Below are 22,011 nucleotides of genomic sequence, written 5' to 3' on the forward strand. Positions count from 1 at the left end.
GATGATGCCGAGAGTGATTGGGAGAAGGTGCTGTGGTCAGATGAGACAAAAATTGAGCTCTTTGGCATGAACTCAACTCGCCGTGTTTGGAGGAAGAGAAATGCTGCCTATGACCCAAAGAACACCGTCCCCACTGTCAAGCATGGAGGTGGAAATGTTATGTTTTGGGGGTGTTTCTCTGCTAAGGGCACAGGACTACTTCACCGCATCAATGGGAGAATGGATGGGGCCATGTACCGTACAATTCTGAGTGACAACCTCCTTCCCTCCGCCAGGGCCTTAAAAATGGGTCGTGGCTGGGTCTTCCAGCACGACAATGACCCAAAACATACAGCCAAGGCAACAAAGGAGTGGCTCAGGAAGAAGCACATTAGGGTCATGGAGTGGCCTAGCCAGTCACCAGACCTTAATCCCATTGAAAACTTATGGAGGGAGCTGAAGCTGCGAGTTGCCAAGCGACAGCCCAGAACTCTTAATGATTTAGAGATGATCTGCAAAGAGGAGTGGACCAAAATTCCTCCTGACATGTGTGCAAACCTCATCATCAACTACAGAAGACGTCTGACCGCTGTGCTTGCCAACAAGGGTTTTGCCACCAAGTATTAGGTCTTGTTTGCCAGAGGGATTAAATACTTATTTCCCTCTGCAGAATGCAAATAAATTCATATACTTTCCACAATGTGATTTTCCGGATTTAATTTGTGATGTGCTATCTCTCACTGTTACCAATAACCTACCCTTCAATTATGGGCTGCTCATGTCTTTGTCAGTGGGCAAACTTACAAAATCAGCAAGGGATCAAATACTTATTTCCACCACTGTAGTTGTTTGAATTTGGTTATGAGAGTGGTCAACACTGTTTCAGTGTTGTGGTTGGATCGAAATCCTGACTGTGATTCATGTAATATTGTAAACTAGTAAAAAAGGCCCGTTTCTGACACTAATTAAACGGACGCTAGCAAGGTTTTCCTGGGAGTGTGTTTGCTTGAGAGAGTGTGTGTGAGAGTGACTGAGTGAGAGAGTGAATGTGCGAATGTGTGTGTGTGTGTGTGTGACAGAGAGAGAGTGTGTGTGTGAGACAGAGAGTGTGTGACATAGAGTGAGACTGTGTGACAATGAGAGTGTGTGTGTGTGAGAAAGAATGAGAGTGTGCGGCAGTCTCCCTGTCTCCTTCCCCCTCCCCCCTGTCTTCCCTCCCCCTTTTTCTTCCCCTCCCCCCTCCCAGCTTCAGGGTCATGGCTCCCCCCTCCCTCTGCCTGTCAGGGTCGTGGCTCCCTCCCTCCGCCTATCTGGGTCATGGCCCCCCTCCCTCCGCCTGTCAGGGTCGTGGTTCCCCCCCTCCCTCCCTCCCACTCCCACATTCAGGCTGGCTAGCTGGCTGGCTGGCTGGCTCCCTCCCTCCCTCCCTATTACCCTCAGGCTGCCTGCCTGCCTCCCTCCCCTCCCACGTTGAGGCTGCCTGCCTGCCTCCCTCCCTCCCAGAGACAGAGGGTCCAGTTCAGAGATGGATTCCACACACCTCCTTTTTAAATTTGAGGAAGCTGCATGAGACCCTGAAAACTAAAGCTTGCGGCAGGAAGGGGGAGAGGGGAGGGGAGGGGGAGGGGGAGGGACCTTGCGCTGTCACGCCACCTTACCTCAGTGGCGTACCTTGAGGCCATCAGTCTTCCTGTTGGTGGCGTGTCCGCTGCTTTGCGGCTCTTTGTCGGCACCTTCCCAATCTTCCCTATCATCGGCGCTTTCTGTGGCATTGCGGCTATCTGCCGGCGTCTTCCCAAATGCTTTTAAAAAGGAAGCTGGGCACCGGAGGCAGCCATCGGCTGTCAGCTGTGCATCCGCTCCTCTTCTCACCTTTGACATCCCTGCCCCTAGAGAAGAACCCCGGAGGAGCACACTGCGCAGCGACGTCAGAGGTGAGAGGAGGAGCGGATGCACAGCTGACAGCTGATGGCTGCCTGTGGTGTCCCGCTTCCTTTTTAAAAGCATTTTTGCAGGTTATTGTTTTTGTATCGGCCGGGGGGGGTACCGGCGCTGAGCTGATGTAGGGGGGGGGTAGCAGTGGCGACCTGTTTTGGGGGGGGCGGGGGGAACAGTGGCTGGGGCGACTCTGGGGGGGGGAGGGTGGAGCAGTGGGTGTTGCGACCTCGGGGAGTGTGTGGAGGGGAGAGCGGTGGCAACATGTGGGGGGGTGGAGGATGATAGTGGTGGCAACTTGGGGGGTTGTAGGGGTGAGGGGCGTTGACTTTGGGGGGGGCGTGAGCTGATGTAGGACAGAGGGGGGCTGGCTCTTAGTGATGTAGATCGATGTGTGCCACGCCCTCATGTCAAACGTGATGACGTTGAGGGCGGAGCGATGCGATTGGTTGAGTGCCATTGCTCCGCCCTCGACATCATCACGTTTGACGCAAGGGCGGGGCAAACACTCATGGGCAAATTTCGATCTACACCACCATAAATTTAGAACGTTGGGACTTGTGGAGGCTTCATTAGAACGTTGGGGTTGTGAATTATATCTGGATGGGGCGTGGCTGAGGGCGGGTCTATGAGTGAGAGTGAGTGGTGCTGACAGCCTAGCCTACCAACAGTACAGGGCTTTAGTGTTTCCCTGCCACAGAGTGAGCTTCAGAACTTTGGAGGTGAGAATTATTTATATAGATTTGTTTAAGAAGCTGGTAAGTTGTTTGGTTACCACACTTTCCATTAGTTTGACTATCAGGGGGATGGATGCTACTGGTCGATAGTTGGTTGTGTTGTTTAATTTTTTCTTTAAGTCTTTGGGTATAGGTGTAAGTAGTATATTTCCTTTGTCCTTGGGGAAAAGTTCGTGTTGTAACATGTAGTTCAGGTGTGACGTGAGGTCTGTTATGAAATTTGGGGGCAGACCTTATTAGATTGCTGGGGCAAATATCCAGTTTGGAGTGGGATTTGGAGAATTTGTTGATTGCTTGCGTGATGGTTTCTTCGGTTAGCAGATCGAAATTAATCCAGATTCGATCTGCTGGATATTCATCGGGAGTTGGGTCCAAGCAGTCCACGAATTTTTCGTGATCAATGGTATTAAGTGTTAACGTGGATCGTAGTTTTATAATTTTCTCATTGAAGTATTTGGCAAGGTTGTCTGCCGATGGGGTGTCTGTGCTGTTTGTGGTAACCGGTGTGGTGTCTGTTAGTTTATTCACGAGTTGGTAGAGTTTATGTGCGTCTTTATAGTCTGGCCCTATTGTGGTTTTGTAGTATGCTCTTTTAGTTTGTCTTATTGAGTATTTGTATTTCCTTTGTAGTTGTTTCCATGCATTGTGTCTGTTCATCTTTCATTTTCTTCCATACTCGCTCAAGTCTCCTAACATGTGTTTTTAGTAATTTCAGTTCTTCGTTGAACCAAGGTATTGAGTTTTGTCTTCGTGTAGTCCTTTTTTGTAGTGGTGCAATTTTGAATAGTGCGTTCCTACATCTGTCATCCCAGTTTAGTAGAAAGTGTTTGGAGTCTGCTTGTGCTGTCCATTCATTGTGGTAGATCTCTTGCCAGAATGTTACAGGGTCAATTTGTCCTCTCGTAGTGTAGGTTGTGGGTTCTTGTTTTAGCTTGTGGTTGTGGAGAGTTTAGATATTGACTGGTCCCACAAGTGTGAAAGAAGACATTTATTTTCCCTAAGTTAAAGAATCATAATCTTAAGGATGCAGATACGGCTAATTTATCATCCAATTGCTAATCTGCTTTTTTGGGGGGAAGTTGACAGAATCAATTGTGTAGAGGATTTTTTTGGAACAGTCTGGAACTTTGCATCCCAATCAAACTGAGTTCAAGAGGGGATAGTACAGAAACTGCACTTGTAGAGATTACTACTTTTATCAATGTTTTGCTCAGGGTAAGACTATGGTTGTTACATCCTTAGACCTGTCTTCTGCTTTTGATACTATTGAGCACACTTTACGTTTACACCATTTGCAAGAAATCTGGGTCACCCAAACTGTATTGGTTTGGTTTGTTTCTTACTTTTCTGATCGTATTAATATAGTACACTGGCGTGATTCTTAATCTAGTCCTTATTCTCTTCCTTCAGTGGTTCCTCAGGGTTCTTTGTTAGCCCCTATTTTGTTTAATATTTTTTTCTCACCACTTCTTAATTTTTTATTTATAGAAAAAGTTTTTACATAATTCCAAAGCAAACTTTGTCAAGCAATACGCCCAAATTTACAAGGAAATAGTTATCCAGGAAGATCCCTGATCTACAATAGCATTTATAGGCTGTATTCCACAATAAGGGGGGAGCTGATACTCTATTCCTAAAGAGAGGAAAAGGAAAATTAACAAGGATAAATAAAGAAAAAAAGAAAAAGGCGCAGAGAAGGTCATTGAACTGCATTATATTTCCTACAAGTCCAAAAGTCACTACCCTGCTTATTTTTGAAAGAGAAGGGCGGCCATCTTCTGACATAAATCGGGAGATGGCCGGCCATCTCTCAAGTCTGGCGAAATCGGTATAATCGAAAGCCGATTTTGGCTGGCCTCAACTGCAGTCCGTCGCAGAGCCGGCCAAACTTCAAGGGGGCGTGTCGGCAGGGTACAGAAGGCGGGACGGGGGCATGATTAAGAGATGGCCAGCTTCACCCGATAATGGAAAAAAGAAAGCCGGCCCTGACGATCATTTGGCCGACTTTACTTGGTCCCTTTTTGTTCACGACCAAGCCTCAAAAAGGTGCCCCAACTGACCAGATGACCACCGGAGGGAATGGGTGATGACCCCCCCCGTGTTGCTTCTAACTTGTGCAGTGATTCACACACACAGGCCGGCTTCAGGGTTTGCTCTTTCACATCCCGCCCTCTCCGATGCAACTTTCTGTTAGGGCAGGACGTACGCGGCAGAGGGAACCCCAGAGCCAGGCCCGTGTCTGTGAATCGCTGCACACGCCAGTACTAAGTTAGAAGCACCGCGGCAAAAGCAGGGAGGAAAAAAAACTGACGTGCCGGACTCGCAGGACGAGGTGGGAGCACAGGGAAAGGAGCAACAGAAGGGAGGAAAAAGACAAAGAGGACCTTCCGGGCAGGGGAGGGGGGAGTTCTGGAGGGAAGGGAGAGAAGTGCTGCCCTGTGGGAGGGGCAGGCTGGGTGACTGGCTGGGTGCTGGACATATGGAAGGGCTGTAGGGAGAGAGGGACTGGAGCTGTGGGGGGAGGGGCTGGAGGGAAAGAGATGCTAGAGCTGTTGGGGAGGGGCTGGAGGGAAGGGAGAGGGGTACTGGACTTGTGGGGGGGGGTCTGGAGGGAAGGGAGAAAGGTGTTGGACCCTTTGGGGGGCTGTGGGGAAGAGAGAGAGGTGTTGTACTCATGGGAGGCGGCGGCTGACTGGCTGGAAGGAAAAGAGCTGCTGAACCTGGGGGAGGGGAGAGGGAGAAGGGAAGGGAAAGGAAAGAGGTACTGAAGCCAAGAGATGAAGAACAGGGAGTCAAATACTAAACGCACAGAAAAAAGTGAGAAAAGGAGGGAGGGCAGGCAAGCCAAATGCGGGCGGGTGGGGGGAAAGAGGGAGGGGAGAGAAGCTGGATGGGGAAAGATAGTGGCACAAAGATGGATGGTGAGAATGAAAAGAGAAGAAATGTCAAATGGACAGAAGATCCTAGCGAGAGAGTTAAGAGAAGGCAGTGGGAAGCAGAAACCAGAGCCTGGGATGAACACTATTTGGAAAGAAAAATGACCAAACAACTAAAGGTAGAAAAAATAATTTTATTTTCTATTTTGTGATTAGAATACGTCAGATTTGAAATGTACATCCTGCCAGATGTGGTGTTAGATATGGCTGGGGCCCAGGGCAGAAATCTAGGAGGGACCCCAAAGCACATTATCAGGCTGCACCTTCTTCAAGTTCTGGCAGGCTTAGGGCTCTCTCTGGCCAGGAGGCCAAGCAAGGGCAGTTGCCCTAGCTGCACTCCTCTAACACCATCCCTGGCATGTGTCATCTTTCTTTTTTGTACAGTATAGGAGAAAATGCATCTCTTTCTATTTCTCTGGTATTGTACTACATGAAAAGGCTGGCTTCTTGGGATTTCGGTTTAATTCATGTTTATATTTGTGGTCACCTATTCTGTATTTGGCATTTGTGTTCTGTGTGTGTGACCACCAAGGTATTCTGTTAGTATGAATTTTCTATGTAGCATTCTGTAGTAATTTGGCTTGTTCAGTTTTCCTAATAGATGTTGATATTTTAGGGCATCACTGTAATATTTAGGGCCCTAAAATATCGTAGGTAGAATCCTTGTTTTGGGAGCTAGTGCTGGAATGATCTAGGTTCTGAGTAGCTTGAATTACTTTACACGTCTGTTATTGAGATTACACAAGAGACAAATATGTATTTGGTGAGTTTTATGGGGAAGTACATAAGTAATGCCATCTGGGAAAAGACCAAGGGTCCATCGAGCCCAGCATCCTGTCCATGACAGCGGCCAATTCAGGCCAAGGGCACCTGGCAAGCTTCCCAAACGTACGAACATTCTATACTTGTTATTCCTGGAATTGTGGATTTTTCCCAAGTCCATTTAGTAGCGGTTTATGGACTTGTCCTTTAGGAAACCGTCTAACCCCTTTTTAAACTCTGCTAAGCTAACCGCCTTCACCACTTTCTCCGGCAATGAATTCCAGAGTTTAATTATACGTTGGGTGAAGAAAAAGTTTCTCCGATTTGTTTTAAATTTACTACACTGTAGTTTTATCGCATGCCCCCTAGTCCTAGTATTTTTGGAAAGCGTGAACAGACGCTTCACATCCACCTGTTCCACTCCACTCATTATTTTATATACCTCTATCATGTCTCCCCTCAGCCGTCTCTTCTCCAAGCTGAATAGCCCTAGCCTCCTTAATCTTTCTTCATAGGGAAGTCGTCCCATCCCCGCTATCATTTTAGTCATCCTTCGCTGCACCTTTTCCAATTCTACTATATCTTTCCTGAGATGCGGCGACCAGAATTGAACACAATACTCAAGGTGTGGTCGCACCATGGAGCGATACAACGGCATTATAACATCCTTACACCTGTTTTCCATACCTTTCCTAATAATACCCAACATTCTATTCGCTTTCCTAGCCACGGCAGCACACTGAGCAGAAGGTTTCAGCGTATTATCGATAACGACACCCAGATCCCTTTCTTGGTCCGTAACTCCTAACGTGGAACCTTGCATGACGTAGCTATAATTCGGGTTCTTTTTTCCCACATGCATCACCTTGCACTTGCTCACATTAAACGTCATCTGCCATTTAGCCGCCCAGTCTCCCAGTCTCGTAAGGTCCTTTTGTAATTTTTCACAATCCTGTCGCGAGTTAATGACTTTGAATAACTTTGTGTCATCAGCAAATTTAATTACCTCACTAGTTACTCCCATCTCTAAATCATTTATAAATATATTAAAAAGCAGCGGTCCTAGCACAGACCCCTGAGGAACCCCACTAACTACCCTTTCTCCATTGTGAATACTGCCCATTTAACCCCACTCTCTGTTTCATATCCTTCAACCAGTTTTTAATCCACAATAGGACATTTCCTCCTATCCCATGACCCTCCAATTTCCTCTGTAGCCTTTCATGAGGTACCTTGTCAAATGCCTTTTGAAAATCCAGATACACAATATCAACCGGTTCTCCTTGGTCCACATGTTTGTTTACTCCTTCAAAGAATTGAAGTAAATTGGTCAGGCAAGATTTCCCCACACAAAAGCCGTGCTGACTTGGTCTCAGCAATCCATGTCCTTGGATGTGCTCTGTAATTTTGTTTTTAATAATAGCCTCTACCATTTTCCCTGGCACTGACGTCAGACTCACCGGTCTGTCTATAAGTGTCCTAGCCTTGCTCTGCATCCACTGTTGGGGAAGGTGCCAGGGGGTTCTGTGGATACAGAATGTATTTGGCTTCAATACCATATAAGACAGAGCTTCCAAAACTGTGGGTTGGGGTACCAACTGGGGTCACAAAACTCACATTTGGGCAGTGCCATAGCGAGGGCGGCTGCGCACCCCCCTCCTGGGTGCAGCACTGTGCCCCCCCCTCGGCGCGCACCCCCCCCCCCCTCCGGAGCGCACCCTCTCCCCCCCCCCCCCCGGAGCGCATTTTTAATTGATTTAAAAGCAAGAGGCGGGCGGGAGGGCCGATCCGCCCCTGAGTCCAAGTCACTGGGAGCTGCGTCGGCTCCGTTGGTTCCTTGCTCTCTCTGCCCCGGAACAGGAAATAACCTGTTCCGGGGTAGAGGGAGAAAGGAACCAATGGAGCGGACACCCCCCCAGCGGCGTGCACCCAGGGCGGACCGCCCCACCGCCCCCCCTTCCTACGCCACTGCATTTGGGGTCACAACTTGAGTGGGCTCTCTATAGGTACATGATTGTCTGCACCTCCAGGGGGGTCACATAATTTATTTGGCCACTATTATAGGGCTGTGGCCACAAAAGAATTGACAAACCCTTTTACAGGAGGAGCATATATGTGTTGGGGGACCATGGCTCAACGGGGACTGAAGAGTGCAGTCTTTTGGACTTCCCTCAAGCTTCAATGTGGCCTGCACTGCTACCCTCATTGAAGTTATTGGGAGTGGAGTAGGGGCGGAGCATGGGATGAGGCAGGGCACGGGTGCATCAGGTGGTGGGTTTTTCTCTTTCAGAAAGTTGACAACCCTAGTGTCCACCCAACCAACTTGTTGGCCCACCCAAAAATTGCCTTCTGGCTACGCCACTGCAAAGGTTCAGAAAAATGAAATGTCGTTTTATCTATCTGAAGAACACATTTACATGGGAACCTTAATTGAAATTTAGCACCCAAAGTCAAGGTTTCTTGTCTCATAGACAAAAATCTTTTTCTTCTTTCCTGTGTCGGTCTTGAAACATCCGGAAAATATCTGAATCTTTTCTCCCATGAAAAGAAGTGGAACCGATTGTCTCAAGTACAGTCTTATCAAGGCCTCTTTATCTTGAAGAAATACAAAGGAAACCAGCAAGTTGGTCCGATAATCCACCTCATCCTGCGATTTCTCCAAAAGCGCTGAGACGTCCAAACTATCAGAAGACAAATTCGCCCCCACTTGATCTTTTACTTTGGATGCCCGAGTTGATAAAGATAGTAAATAATAAAATTTTTGTAATGGGGGAAGCCCATTTTCAGGATATTGGAGAGCTTCTTTTAAAAATTTATGAAATAAGTCCCTCAAGGAGCTATATTTAACAAAAGGAAAATTTAGTATTCTCAAGTTTAATGACCTAGCTCCATTTTCCAGGTTCTCCAATTTACGATGAACCACATCAGCATTCTGTAATAGTTTACATTCCACCTCCTTAACTTGAGTTAAAGATTTTTCATAGTTTTTAAAACTTAATTTCTGAAGAGAAAGTCGAGATTGAAGAGATTCTATCATTGAGGCATTCGACCTTGTATTGGATACGAAAGTAAGACAAACCTTATGCAGGGATTCCATTGCTGACCATAAAGACTCCAATGTTACCTTTGCTGGTCTTTCCAATGGTTTCAAGGCAATCTCACGGCCAGGCCGCTTCTCCACTCCCAGCGGTGCCTCAGATGTTGACTCTGGCCCCTTCAAATTCCGCCCAGCTTCCGAGGAGGTAAGTGGAAGGCTCCGATTTTCGGGAGAATCCCCCTCTTGAAGTGTCACAATAGCATGGGAAGAACCCTATTTAGCTCATTCAAAAGCCCCGACTTCCGATGGCTCAACGAGCATTCCTCCCAGCGAGCTTTTTGCTTCTAGAACCTGCCTTGGACTCCGTGGGCTAAGTGATATCTCACTTTCCTGACCGGGATTCCTCTCTGAGCTGGTCAACGGAGCACCCCTAAATGCAGATGGCTTTGCACATGCTGTAATCGGTAACTGACGAAGAGTAGGGTCTGGCAAGGGTAGGGAGGAACCACCTCTAGTCTTTCCCTTCCTCTTTGGCATTGTTAACTAAGAAAATAGAAATTTAGGAAAAAAAATCTCCGGAGCTCAGCATAGCATGTCTGGTCTCGGTGCCATCTTGGTCAGCTCCCCCCTTTTCTCTCCACTTATATGGTTGGCTCAATTGTTGGCTCTTCTATGTATATGCTGACGACATCCAAGTACTGTGTCCTATTGATTGTACTTCGCTTTTCATCTCTGGCCATCTTCAAATCTAGGCTAAAAGCCCACCTTTTTGATGCTGCTTTTAACTTCTAACCCTTACTCACTTGTTCAGTTCACATGTTTTATCATTCCCACCTTAATAAGTTCGAAAGAGCTTACAATCTAATCAGGACAGACAAACAGGACAAATAAGCGATATGGGCTCTGATGACCATCTTGGATGTGGCCCACCTGATGTGCTTGCTCTATACAGAAGAGGCCCATGCTGTCAGAAAGGGCAAACAAAGGGCAAACTCTGAAGACAACCAACGCTCCAACAGAGAGGTAAGATTCCTCTCTGGCAATTGCTCTGGTAGACCCTCTAGGCGTAAGTTTCCCCAGCGGTAATGATTCTCCAGATTGTTGATTTTTCCTGATGCTCCTTCCATTTCTGCTCCAGGTCCACCATTGTCTTCCAAATCAGAGACACTCTGCTCTAATTCTCCCATTCTCTGGGTAGTTTCTGTGAGCATTGATTTCATATTATTTTATTTATTTGGATTTTACTCACACCTTTTTCAGTAGTAGCTCAAGGTAAGTTACATTCAGGAGTGCACTGGGTATTTCTCTGTCCCAGGAGGGCCCAAGATCACAAAGAGCAGCAGTGGGAATTGAACCAGCCACCTAACCACTAGGCCACTCCATATTAGCAATCGCCATTCATGGTTCGATCGCTTTGCCCACTGCAGCTGTAAGCTGATTAAGCTGCAGATCAGTAAACGCAGGAACCACAGAGGCCGCTAACTCCACCATTTTTTTCTTCACCACCATGTGTCTTGTCTCTCTCCATTTTTGGACTTTTACCAAATTTGTCCATGCAATGCTCCTGCTTCTATTGTGAGGCACTATACCCAGGATTCTACAAGTAGAAGACCAAGAAGAGCAGATAAAATGCGGGGATCTTGGAGCAGCACAGAACTGCATCTGCGCTTCTCAGCATATCATGTGATCTTCAATGTGTTCCTCAGTTTAAAGTGGGGGATAAGGGCAGGCTCCAAGCTCAACATCTGAAAAGTGGAATCCTTCAATCAAGCTGAAATCTTCACACTCCTGACAGAGGGGAGAAGTTATCAACATGCGTAAAATGGGAACTGTGCTAAAACTGTACAAGTTAGTTGTAAAATAACGCATCCACGTTGATAAATATGCACCATAGTCAGACAACTCTGCCCAGTTCTCCCTCAGAATTCAAGTTCATGGGACCGGTAAGAGAGTAATATAAGACTCAGTTACTCTCAAAACAGCATCTCATGGCTCTGCACATGGATTTTTCGCTTATTCTGGTTCCAACCAACTACCAGGTCATTGCATCAATAGGGGCCACTTCTGATTAACTTCACTCTATAAACTCCTTTGCAACTCTGTCTCTTGTCTGGTGACAGACTCCCTGAATATACTTGTTGGGTTCTGCACTTTCTCTGTCCCTGCTTCTCTGCCAGTTGAGACCTTCACCTTTTCATGCATTTCCTGTTTCCTTGGAATGACTACCTGGTACTGACTGCTATTGTTTACTGGAGTAAGCTGTGACAAAGATATTGTTGCCTCTCTGTTTACTTGAGCAGTGATCTATGTCTCAAGTACAACTTCATACCATCCTGGGAAAAAAAGGTAGAAGAAAGTTTAAGCAGAATATCAAAACAAATACATACGCCAAGGGATGGTTTTCCGGTGTTTTGGCATGATTGTGGGGTGTCCTGGAATTCCAGGCTTGACATGTCTTTCCTGAGATAGTCATACTTGCTGTACCACGGTACGTTGTGCCACTGTCTACGTAACATTCAGGCTCTGCACTTGAAGAGACTTGTTCAGACAAGAATTCAACTGGAAAAAAGCGACAGATAATCATTTGTGACCATTTTAAAACTCCATACAAAGCAGTACCTTTTACCCATTTGAACTAATTTTCAAAGTAAAAGTACAAGGTAAAAGTACATATGGACTTTTACTTTGAAAATTGCCTAAGAAAAAATTATCCCCACACACTTGCACCTCATTTCTGTGCAGATACTTTTTTTTTTCTTGTTGTAACAAACAGATATGTTTCAACCCCTGCTTCCAACAGAGACAGAAAGTAGGAAGGAGGAGGCAGACAGGACTGAGCATTGAAAGAGTGAGCAAGGGATATGAACATGGTGATATCACGTGTAGGACACCAGCCCTCATGTGGGCCCACTGGCCTCACTCCTTCCTATCTCCCATTTTTAGGCCTGACTGGGACTTTCTGTGTTCCTCCTTCCCTTTACACCTGTCAAATATTTAAAGACTCCTTTGTCACTCCTCCTACCACCACCACCTCAGGTTCTGACTGTTGTATGACTCATAATTAAGAGAACCATATGTTGTCAGCATGAGGAGAGAATGAGCCAGTTACAACATGGGGGGGGGGGGGAAGTTGCTTACTGAAATGGAGTCTGTGGAAGGGGAGGGACGATGAGCTGAATGAGCTGAAGGAGAGGGTTAGCAATAAGAAACAGGGAGAGACTATCTAGAAAAGGATATGAGCTAGGAAGGAAATAAAAAAGGATGAAGGACTTGAGGGGAGATGAAAGCAGGAGATAATTGTAATCATATAGACATTTTACTGATCTGGATTTTATCAGGTCACTATTCAGCTGCTGCAGTCAGTGTTTTTATTTTTTTTAACATATATATATATATATATATATATATATATATATATATATAAAGAAAATACAACCATCTCAGAAGAGAGAAATATACAAAATGCATAAGCAACAGAGAATAAACAGCAGCATCCAACAATGCCACCCTTCCATCCCCCCCCCCCCCCCCCAAAAGGAGGGAAAATAGGGGGAACGGAGCAACGTAAGACTTCCATTAGGACAATAAGAAAATAAAAGCAATCATCAGGTATTAAGCAGTCTACTTTGAGTAGGATGGGTCAAAAAATTCCAAAAGGGTTCCCAAATAGCACTAAACCGTTTTCAAGGCACTGAGTCCAAGTCAGAAAATTGCCCATGGTCCATAGAGGCTTGTGCGATCATTAATGATCTCCACTGAGGAAGTGATGGAGGCTCTGGCCAAAGCCAACAAATAAGAATAATTTTAATTCCCAACAAAACCGTTCATTTCACATATCCCAAATAACATTTTGTTTAGGAGAAACGAGATCATGGATGCCCAACAAGGATATGGCCAAGAGTAGCTTCTGGCTGATGAAATTTAAAACAGTGATCAGACTCTCCAATATGTGCTTTATATGCTCAATGAGGGGAAATATATGCATCTTCCAAGCAATACATTTTTGTGAAAGCCCAACAAATCTTTAAACTCTGAAGCAAGTGCTCATCCAGCACTTGAATTACCAAATCTGTTGACCATCGCTGAGCCAAAGGAGTCAGGTCATAAGAGGGAATGTTATCCAGCAAATTCTAGTGATGATGACACAAAAGGACTTGTTGCTGGGCCTCTAGGCCTTATGCTTCAGTAAGCGACTCATGAGATTCTGAAGTCAATGTGGATAGAGGTAAAGAGGCCACATAGTGTTGAAGTCGTAAATATGAAAAGACATCTTGAGCATCCAATCCATACTCTGTGCATACAGAAGGATATGGGCACAATGCCCAGTGTCAGTAACCACCTGGAAAAGAAAGGAGAGACCTCACTGACCCCAGGCCTGGAAGCAAGCCACAGGCATGCCTGGTAAAAAAATCCCCATTACCCTGAATAGGTAGTAATGGGGATACTTGGGGGGGGGGGGGGGGGGGGGGAATTTAAGAACTTTGTTAACTCAGTGACAAGTTAAGCATATTGGAGGAAAAATCGGGTAAGTGTGCAAAAAGGGGCCCAACTGCCTGACCGTGGCATGAAACATAAAACTAAAGTGGAAAGGGTGTGTCAAAGAAGTCTCAACTACAGTACACAAAAAATAAGAAACCTTTCAAAACCAATCATTAATGCATCACAAGCCACAGGCCAAACAATCGGATCAGTAAAAGGCCCCTCCCTCCTTCCCCCCCCCCCCCCCCCCATGTTATAGACAGTCTGGCTCGCTTGCCATTCCATAAATATGAATTTAGAAGCTTAGTCAATCGTTTATGCTGTTTCACACTCGACACCGTGGGAAGCATTTGACAGACATAGAACCAATGAGGTAGCAAAATCATATTATGCAGCGCAACTTTGCCCAGTAAAGATAATAGGTGTGACACCAGGCACATAGTCTTCGTTTAGTTTGGACAAAAAGAGGTTCCAGATTACAGTCACATAAAGTAGTAAGATCTCTAGGTAGAAGAACACCTAGATGTCTGATTGTATCATCGGCCTATGTTAAGGGAAACCCCCCCTCCCATGCGGTTCAGACAGGCTAGCAAAGGTAACGCTATGAATTTTTGCAGATTAAGCTTAAAACCAGAATAGTAGTGGAATTCATCCACAATACTCAAAAGTCATTGAAGAGAGGCTCGAGGATGAGATAACACAAGAAGAATATCATCCGCAAAAGCTAATGCACGAATCTTATGGGTACCAATCTGTTTACCATGTATATCTGTTTCTTAAAGGATCATGCATATGAAGGGCTCCAGATACAAGAGAAACAAAAGAGGGGAGAGGGGACATCCCTGATGGGTACCACGCAATATAGAAAAGGATTACGTCCTAACGCCATTAACCAAGACAGATGCAGTTGGAGAGCTGTAGAGTGCTCCAATAGCATGAAAAAAAAAAACAGCCTTCAATGCCAACTTATCATAATGTGTGAAATAAGCAATCTCACTAGCATACTAGGAGTCTGGGTAGATTGGGTGTGTGGAACGGCGCCGGCAAAATATATGGCCAGCGATATATTTTGGCGGCACCGCAAACAGCTGGCCAGACCCATATTTTCGAAAAAGATGGCCGGCCATCTTTTGTTTCGATAATATGGTTCCGGCCAGCCAAATGCCTTGGATTTGGCTGGGGTTTGAGATGGCCGGCTTCGTTTTTAGCGATAATGGAAAGTTATGTCGGCCATCTCAAACCCCGGCCAAATTCAAGACATTTGGCCGTGGGAGGAGCCAGCATTTTTAGTGCACTGGCCCCCCTGACAAGTCAGGACACCAACCGGGCTCCCTAGGGGTCACTGCGGTGGACTTCAGAAAAGCTCCCACGTGCATAGCTCCCTTACTTTGGGAGCTGATCCCCCCAACCCCCCCCCCCCAAAACCCACTACCCACAAATGTACTGCACCCACTAAAACTGCTCCAGGGACCTGCATACAGCCTCTAGGACTTATTGCTGCTGTATAACTTTGGCACACCAGTTCACACCTGAAGACTAATCTCTCTGAAAATGTCCTTTCTTGAAATAAGCACGTTTACTCACAGTTAGCTGCAGATCAGAGGTTGTGCCCCACTGGCAAAGAGTCCCCTGGTACTAAGATGAGCAGTAGGTCAGAGCTGGCAGAATGGTGTACAATGCCCTCTTTCAGCACCATTCAAGGTAAGAACTACGTTCTCTAACGTGGGTAACACAGGAAAGGGAACTAAAATTGGCTTACAAAAATGGCCACTACCGCATGGACTACAACAGGAAACAAAACAGGGCACACTCTGACCCAGTAAGCAGGGGGAAAGCACCAGGGGAGTAGAGCCAACCAACTACCAATACCCTACACCCACCACAATGCATTGTTGATGTGACTCTGCAGTGCAAATAACAGAAAAGGTGTCACACTCACCCCAGAGCCACATCACAAGCAGGAAAAGGCTGTTGGAGGACAGAACACATTCTGCTGTCATGGAGGTGGGTACAGCATTTGAGGCTGGCATACAGGATGGAAAAAAAGTGTTTAAAGTGGGGTTTTTTTGGTGGGAGGGGGTTAGTGACCACTGGGGGAGTACGGGGAGGTCATCTCCGCTTCCTTCTGGTGGTCATGTGGTCAGTTCGGGCACCTTTTTGAAGCTTGGACCTGAAAAAAAAGGGACCAAGTAAAAGCGGCCAAATGCTCTTCATCGTTGCCTTTTTTTCCATTATGGGCTAAAGCCGGCCATTTCGTAACCCCGCCCATGCCCACCCATGTCTCGCCTTCGCGTTGCTGAACTTTCTCCGGCTCTGCGACGGGAAAGCGGCGATGGTGTCAAAATAGCGGCTTTTGATTATACCGATTTGGCCGCCGTGGCGAGATCGCCGGCCATCTCCCGATTTGTGTCGGAAGATGGCCGGCGATCACTTTCGAAAATGAGCTGGATAGCTACCAGCACTTTTTGTACATTAAGGAAAAGGGAATGGGATGATATACTGCCTTTCTGTGGTTTTTGCAACTACATTCAAAGTGGTTTACATAATATATACAGGAACTTATTTGTACCGGGGGCAATGGAGGATTAAGTAACTTGCCCAGAGTCACAAGAAGCTGCAATGAGACTCAAATCCAGTTCCCCGCTGCACTAAGCACTAGGCTACTCCTCCATTAACTGGCACCCCTTCACAAAACCGGTCTGGACTTCGCCAATCAGCAAGGGCAAAAGAGCCAACAGTTGGGTCTGCCAAGACACAGGCCAAAAGTTTAAACTTGACATTTAGCAATGAAATGGGCCAATAAGAACCCAGACTGGTACTTGGCTTGATTTGCTCCTAGGGTAAAGAAACCTCACCCAATGGCCTTTTTGTAATATGCCGCCAATGGACCACTTAAGTCATGCACTAAGATCCTATAAAATTCAGGGGTGTAACCGTCAGGTCCAGGAGCCATCCTATTCCTTGGGGCCTTAACAGCCTTTTGAATTTCTATGGCAGTGAGAGGAACATTGAGACAGTCCCGGTCCTCCGGAAACAATCATGATAACAGAGTCCACTAAATAGTCCAGTATATCAGGACCATCCTTCCGAGGATACTCTGCATAAAAGTATTTCAAATGCATAAAGAAAAGTTGTGCAATCACTCGGGAATCATGTTGCAGGCAACCCTGATCGTCAAATAAACTGGGTATGCATCCAACGTTTAGTGGGGTGAGCATAGGCGGTCAGTGGCCCAACTGTTTGGGGAGGCTAAAGGGGGTGGGGTTAGGGGTGGGGCCAGGGGTGGAGCTTAAATCCATAATTGTCTGATAACATACAGAAAAATAAATAAATAAAAATAAAAGTCACAATACCTTTTATTAAATTTAGATATTAGATATGTATCATATGTCAAAGAATAAAGTGGTTGCTCAAAACATATACTAACCACAATCGCTCAACTACAAAACACTATGCACAACTTTGTGCAAAAACACACTCAGAACCTTACTGTACCATAAATATTACACTGGGCAGAACCTAATACACCAATATACCACCCATAAGGAAAATGCAGACCGTCAACAATATGAAACAAGGATCATAATATCACAATTCTCATGTACAGCCACAAAACATCCTAATTCATGTTTAATGTGGGGTAAAATGCCATACATAAGTAAATAAATATAAACATTTAATGTTGAGCACCTGATTCTCAACACTATAATGAAAATAAAATGATCTTTTCTACCTTTGTTGTCTGGTGACTTTGTTTTTCTGATCATGCTGGCCCAGTATCCGATTCTGCTGCTATCAGTCCTCTTAACTCCGTTTCCAGGGCTTCCTTTCCATTTATTTCTTTACTTTCTGCCTTTCTTCTTCATTTCTTGTCCTCGCTTCCCTGCCCCCCCCCCCCCCCCCCAGCCATCCATACCCACCCATTGATTCTCTTCTCTCCTCTCTGTTCCTGGGCAGATTTTCTAACAGGAGCTGCTCATCCAATCAGAGAGCTCTATTTGAATGCAGATTATCATACAGACACTCTAATGGGAATTTTTAGTCAAAAACACTAGCTAAACCCTTCGATTATGGATCAAAGTTCACATTTTTGATCAGAGCCATGCCCTAACATTAAGGCTGTAAACATTTCCAACAATTTTTACCCATAAATATGCAAATGAGAACCTCCTAAAAATGGGCTAATTTGCATATGGCTTGAGCAAATTTGAGTACATAGCATACCAATCCCACTTCCTAGCACCTAAATTCTGCAATTAGATTTAATGCAAATACTTTTAAAACTTATTTTTAGCACTTTTAAATTTTCAGGGGTCAGTGCAAGTCTCTTTGGTGTGAACTGCTCATGTACAGGAATTCATGATCCTAGTTAAATACAGTGTTGCCAATTACCCAGTCCCCAAACCCGCCCAAAAAGTTCACACCCCTGCCGTCATCAACCCCGCCCCGCCGTCATCAGCTCCACCCCCGCCATCAACCCCGCCTCCTCCGTCATCAACCCCGACCAAAACGTCATCAAACCCGGCCCAAAACGTCATTAGCCCCACCCCACAGCCCGAAAAACCGCACAAAAAACAGCACAAAACCCCCCAAAATAGCCCAAAAAACCGCAACCCGCAGCGGGTTGCGGAAGAAAACCACCCACCTGGCAACCTTGGTTAAATATCTCCCTGGTAACCCAGGACACCTCCAGCCAACCCCCCTGCTCTGCTCTCCCAGCAGTAAGATAATCAAATTACAACTGGTTATACACAAGGCTAGAGACGGCTTTCACTTAAGCTGCTGCTATTTAAACCCCCCAGAGCAGCAGGACTCGCAGGAGAACTACTACTAATACTATTTAGCATTTCTATAGAAACAGCTGATCCATCCTGCTGTGGCTGGGGAGGCATAGCTTCCCCAAGCCTCTTATACCGGGCACCTATGGAGGTGAGCCAAACATTTGCACGCTTTATTGCCATATCTATAGTATAGAATTTCTTATTTAAAAAACATCTTTATGGTACGTTCATGTATAACAGTATTAAGGGATACCTAAGTAGCCGTAAGGGCCTCTTTTGCAGTGGGGGTAGGATGTCGGGCATACGGTCACTTGGCCAAGGCATATTTCTTCTCCAGATGAAAGATGCCCTTAGATATTCTATGTTTTCTGCCAGCCACATAGGAAATAATATCATCCCATAAAGCAAAGATACTTACCTGTAGCTGGTGTTCTCCGAGGACAATGAGCCGACTATTCTCACATGTGGGTGACGTCATCACGACGGAGCCCAGCATGGACACTGACTAGCTTACAGTGTAGAATTTTCTAGCAGTATCCCACCATACATGTGCTGATGTTCCCCACCCCACCCCCCACCCCCAATGCACGAGTGCGGTTCCACCAGTCAGTTGAAAAAGCAAAAAGCCTAAACTAAAGACAACTCCTAGGGGAGGTGGAAGGGTATGTGAGACTTGTCAGCCTGCTGTCCTTGGAGAACACCAGCTACAGGTAAGTATCTTTGCTTTCTCTGAGGACAAGCAGGCCTTCCTATTCTCACATGTAGGAATCCCTAGTTACCAGGCTCACTGGAAAAAAATGAAACTAGGATAACTGAGTCTTGAAACGTCGAGACAAAAATTTCAATCAGCCTGAAATGATATACATACTAGCTGTGGAGGTGCAGCCTGGAACAGAATAAAACAGGGCCTAGGAGGGTGGAACTGGATTCTAGACACTGAACAGATTCTGCAAAACTGCCTGTCCAAACCGACTGTCGCATTGAGTATCCTGATCCAGATAATAGTGGGATTGAATATGTGGACTGAAGACCAAGTCACAGCCTTGTGAATCTCCTCTATAGAGGTTGATCTCAAGAGGGCTACCAATGCCATCATGGTTCTAACATTGTGAGCCGTGACATGACCCTCAAGAATCAGCCCAGCCTGGGTATAAGCAAAGGAGATGCAGTCTGCTATTCAATTTGAAAGTCTGCGTTTGAAGAAACAAAAAGCTGGGTGGAATGTCTATGAGCTTTAGTCTGGTCCAGATAGAAGTCTAAGGCTTGGTCTAAGGTATGCAGTACACTTTCGCCAGGAAGGTTATGAGGTCTCGGAAAAAAGTTTGGAAGAACAATTGACTGATTAAGATGGAACTCCGACATTACATTATGAAGGAACTTAGAGTGCGTGTGGAACTTAATAAACAGTGGATGAACTACCAGGCCTGGAGTTTACTGACCCTGTGAACTAAAGTGACCGCTACCAGAAACACGACTTTACAGGTCAAAAACTTCAGGTGGCAGGTATTCAGAGGCTCAAAAGGAGCTTTCATCACCTGGGTGAGGACAAAGTTGTGATCCCATGACACAATGGGAGGTTTGGTAGGGGGCTTTGTCAACAACAAACCTCTCATGAAGCGAACAACATAAGGCTATAAAGAGATGGACTCACCTCCTACACGATGATGATAAGCACCAATTGCACTGAGATGGACCCTTACAGAGTTGGTTTTTAAACTAGACTCAGAAAGGTGAAGGACGTGCACAAGCAGTTTTTGTTTAGGGCAAAGGCCTTGCGTTCACACCAGACGGCAAACCTTCTCTGTTTAAAAGAGTAACATCTCCTAGTTGAATCTTTCCTGGAAAACAGCAAGATACAGGAGACACCCTCAGGCAATCCGAGGGACTAAATTCTATGCTCTCAGCATCCAAGTCACGAGAGTCAGAGATTGGAGGTTGGGATGCAGAAGGGACCCTTCATTCTGCATGATGAGAGTTGGAAAACAGTCCAATCTCCATAAATCTTCATAGGAAAACTCCAGAAGAAGAGGGAACCAAATCTGCAACGGCCAGTAGGGAACGATCAGAATCATGAGTTTTGGCAAAATCTTCTTTATGAGAGGAATGGGAGGATACACAGAAGACCCTGTTCCCAATGCAGGAGAAAGGCATCTCACACTAGTCTGATGTGTGACCCGAGTCTGAAGCAGAACTGAGGGACCTTGTTGTTGAGATAAGCGGTGAAGAGATCCAATGAGGGGGTTTCCTCACTCTCAGAAGATCTCATGGGCTAGGCCCATGTTGAGAGGCCACTTGTGTGGTTGCAATATCCTGCTCAGTCTGTCAGCCAGGCAGTTGCTCTTGCTGAGCAGGTAAGTGGCACGGAGGTCCATCCCGTGAAGAAGAGCCCATTTCCACATGTCTAGTGCTTTCTGAAACAAGGAGTAGGATCCTGTACCTGTTGTCTGACTGAATTTGAACAATTTGGTTCTGGACTCAATCTCTGAAAGCTTTAGAGCGTTCCAAATGGCCCAGAGCTTGAGGAGATTGATGTGGAACTGAACCTCCTGAGCGTACCACTGTCCCCGAGTGTGAAAACCATCCACATGAGCTCTTCAACTCAGGTTGGATGCATCCGTAGTCAACACATTCTGAGGCGGTGGAGTTTGGAAAGGAAGTCCCAGAGTCAAATTGGAATGAATTGTCCACCAGAGAAGGGGTGAGCCAGCTCTGGTGGAATGTAAATGGCATCTGTAAGGTTCCCTGTTGCCTGAGACTACTGGGAAGCTAGGGTCCACTGCTCTTTCTGCTCTTCATGGTTACAAAGATCTCTTTGTGTCATAATCTTACAGTTATTACACTTAGAGGCCTTGCGATCTGGGACTAAGCACAGCAAGCACCAATTATGAGTATACACATAAGATATGGTCTTGACATACAACCTGCACATTTTGAAGCTGCTGAACGCTGTCTTTCGGGTCATGTCACTGAAAACCATGGCTGAAGCAAATTGAAACAACTCCATTTTGAAAAAGTGGCCCATCTGAGCCATCAAAAAGCAGTAAAATGGTGAAAAGAGGCAGACATGAAAAAAAATAAATAAAACTTATAAAGTGACTGAAAAAGACATAACCTGGGAAAACATAAGAGGAAAAAGAGGTAACCGATGTGAGAGAATGGAGGGAAAATCTTAAAACTTGAAGTATTTTATAGCTGAGAGGGGAGATATCTTGTCAGCTCCATGGAGAAAACAGAACTGAGGCAGACTAGCTCAATCGCTATGTGTGGGGAGTATGGCTCATGCATAGTTGACACACTTGAAAAGCTAGGGGAAGATTTCTCGGGCAGGCTTCATCTACACCACTGTGCAAGGCAGAATTTGTACA

General features: G+C 45.8%; 1 protein-coding gene across 1 annotated transcript in view; it reads right to left on the reverse strand.

The window, feature by feature from the left end:
* Positions 1 to 22,011, reverse strand: part of PLG (plasminogen) — a 180,287-nt gene that overhangs the window by 65,696 nt on the left and 92,580 nt on the right. The window contains exon 10 of the mRNA XM_030198063.1: positions 11,774 to 11,945. Within this exon, the coding sequence (XP_030053923.1) occupies positions 11,774 to 11,945 (172 nt within the window). The remainder of the gene's footprint in view (positions 1 to 11,773; positions 11,946 to 22,011) is intronic.

This window comes from Microcaecilia unicolor, chromosome 3 (assembly GCF_901765095.1).
Source record: "Microcaecilia unicolor chromosome 3, aMicUni1.1, whole genome shotgun sequence".
Classification (NCBI taxonomy): Eukaryota; Metazoa; Chordata; class Amphibia; order Gymnophiona; family Siphonopidae; genus Microcaecilia; species Microcaecilia unicolor.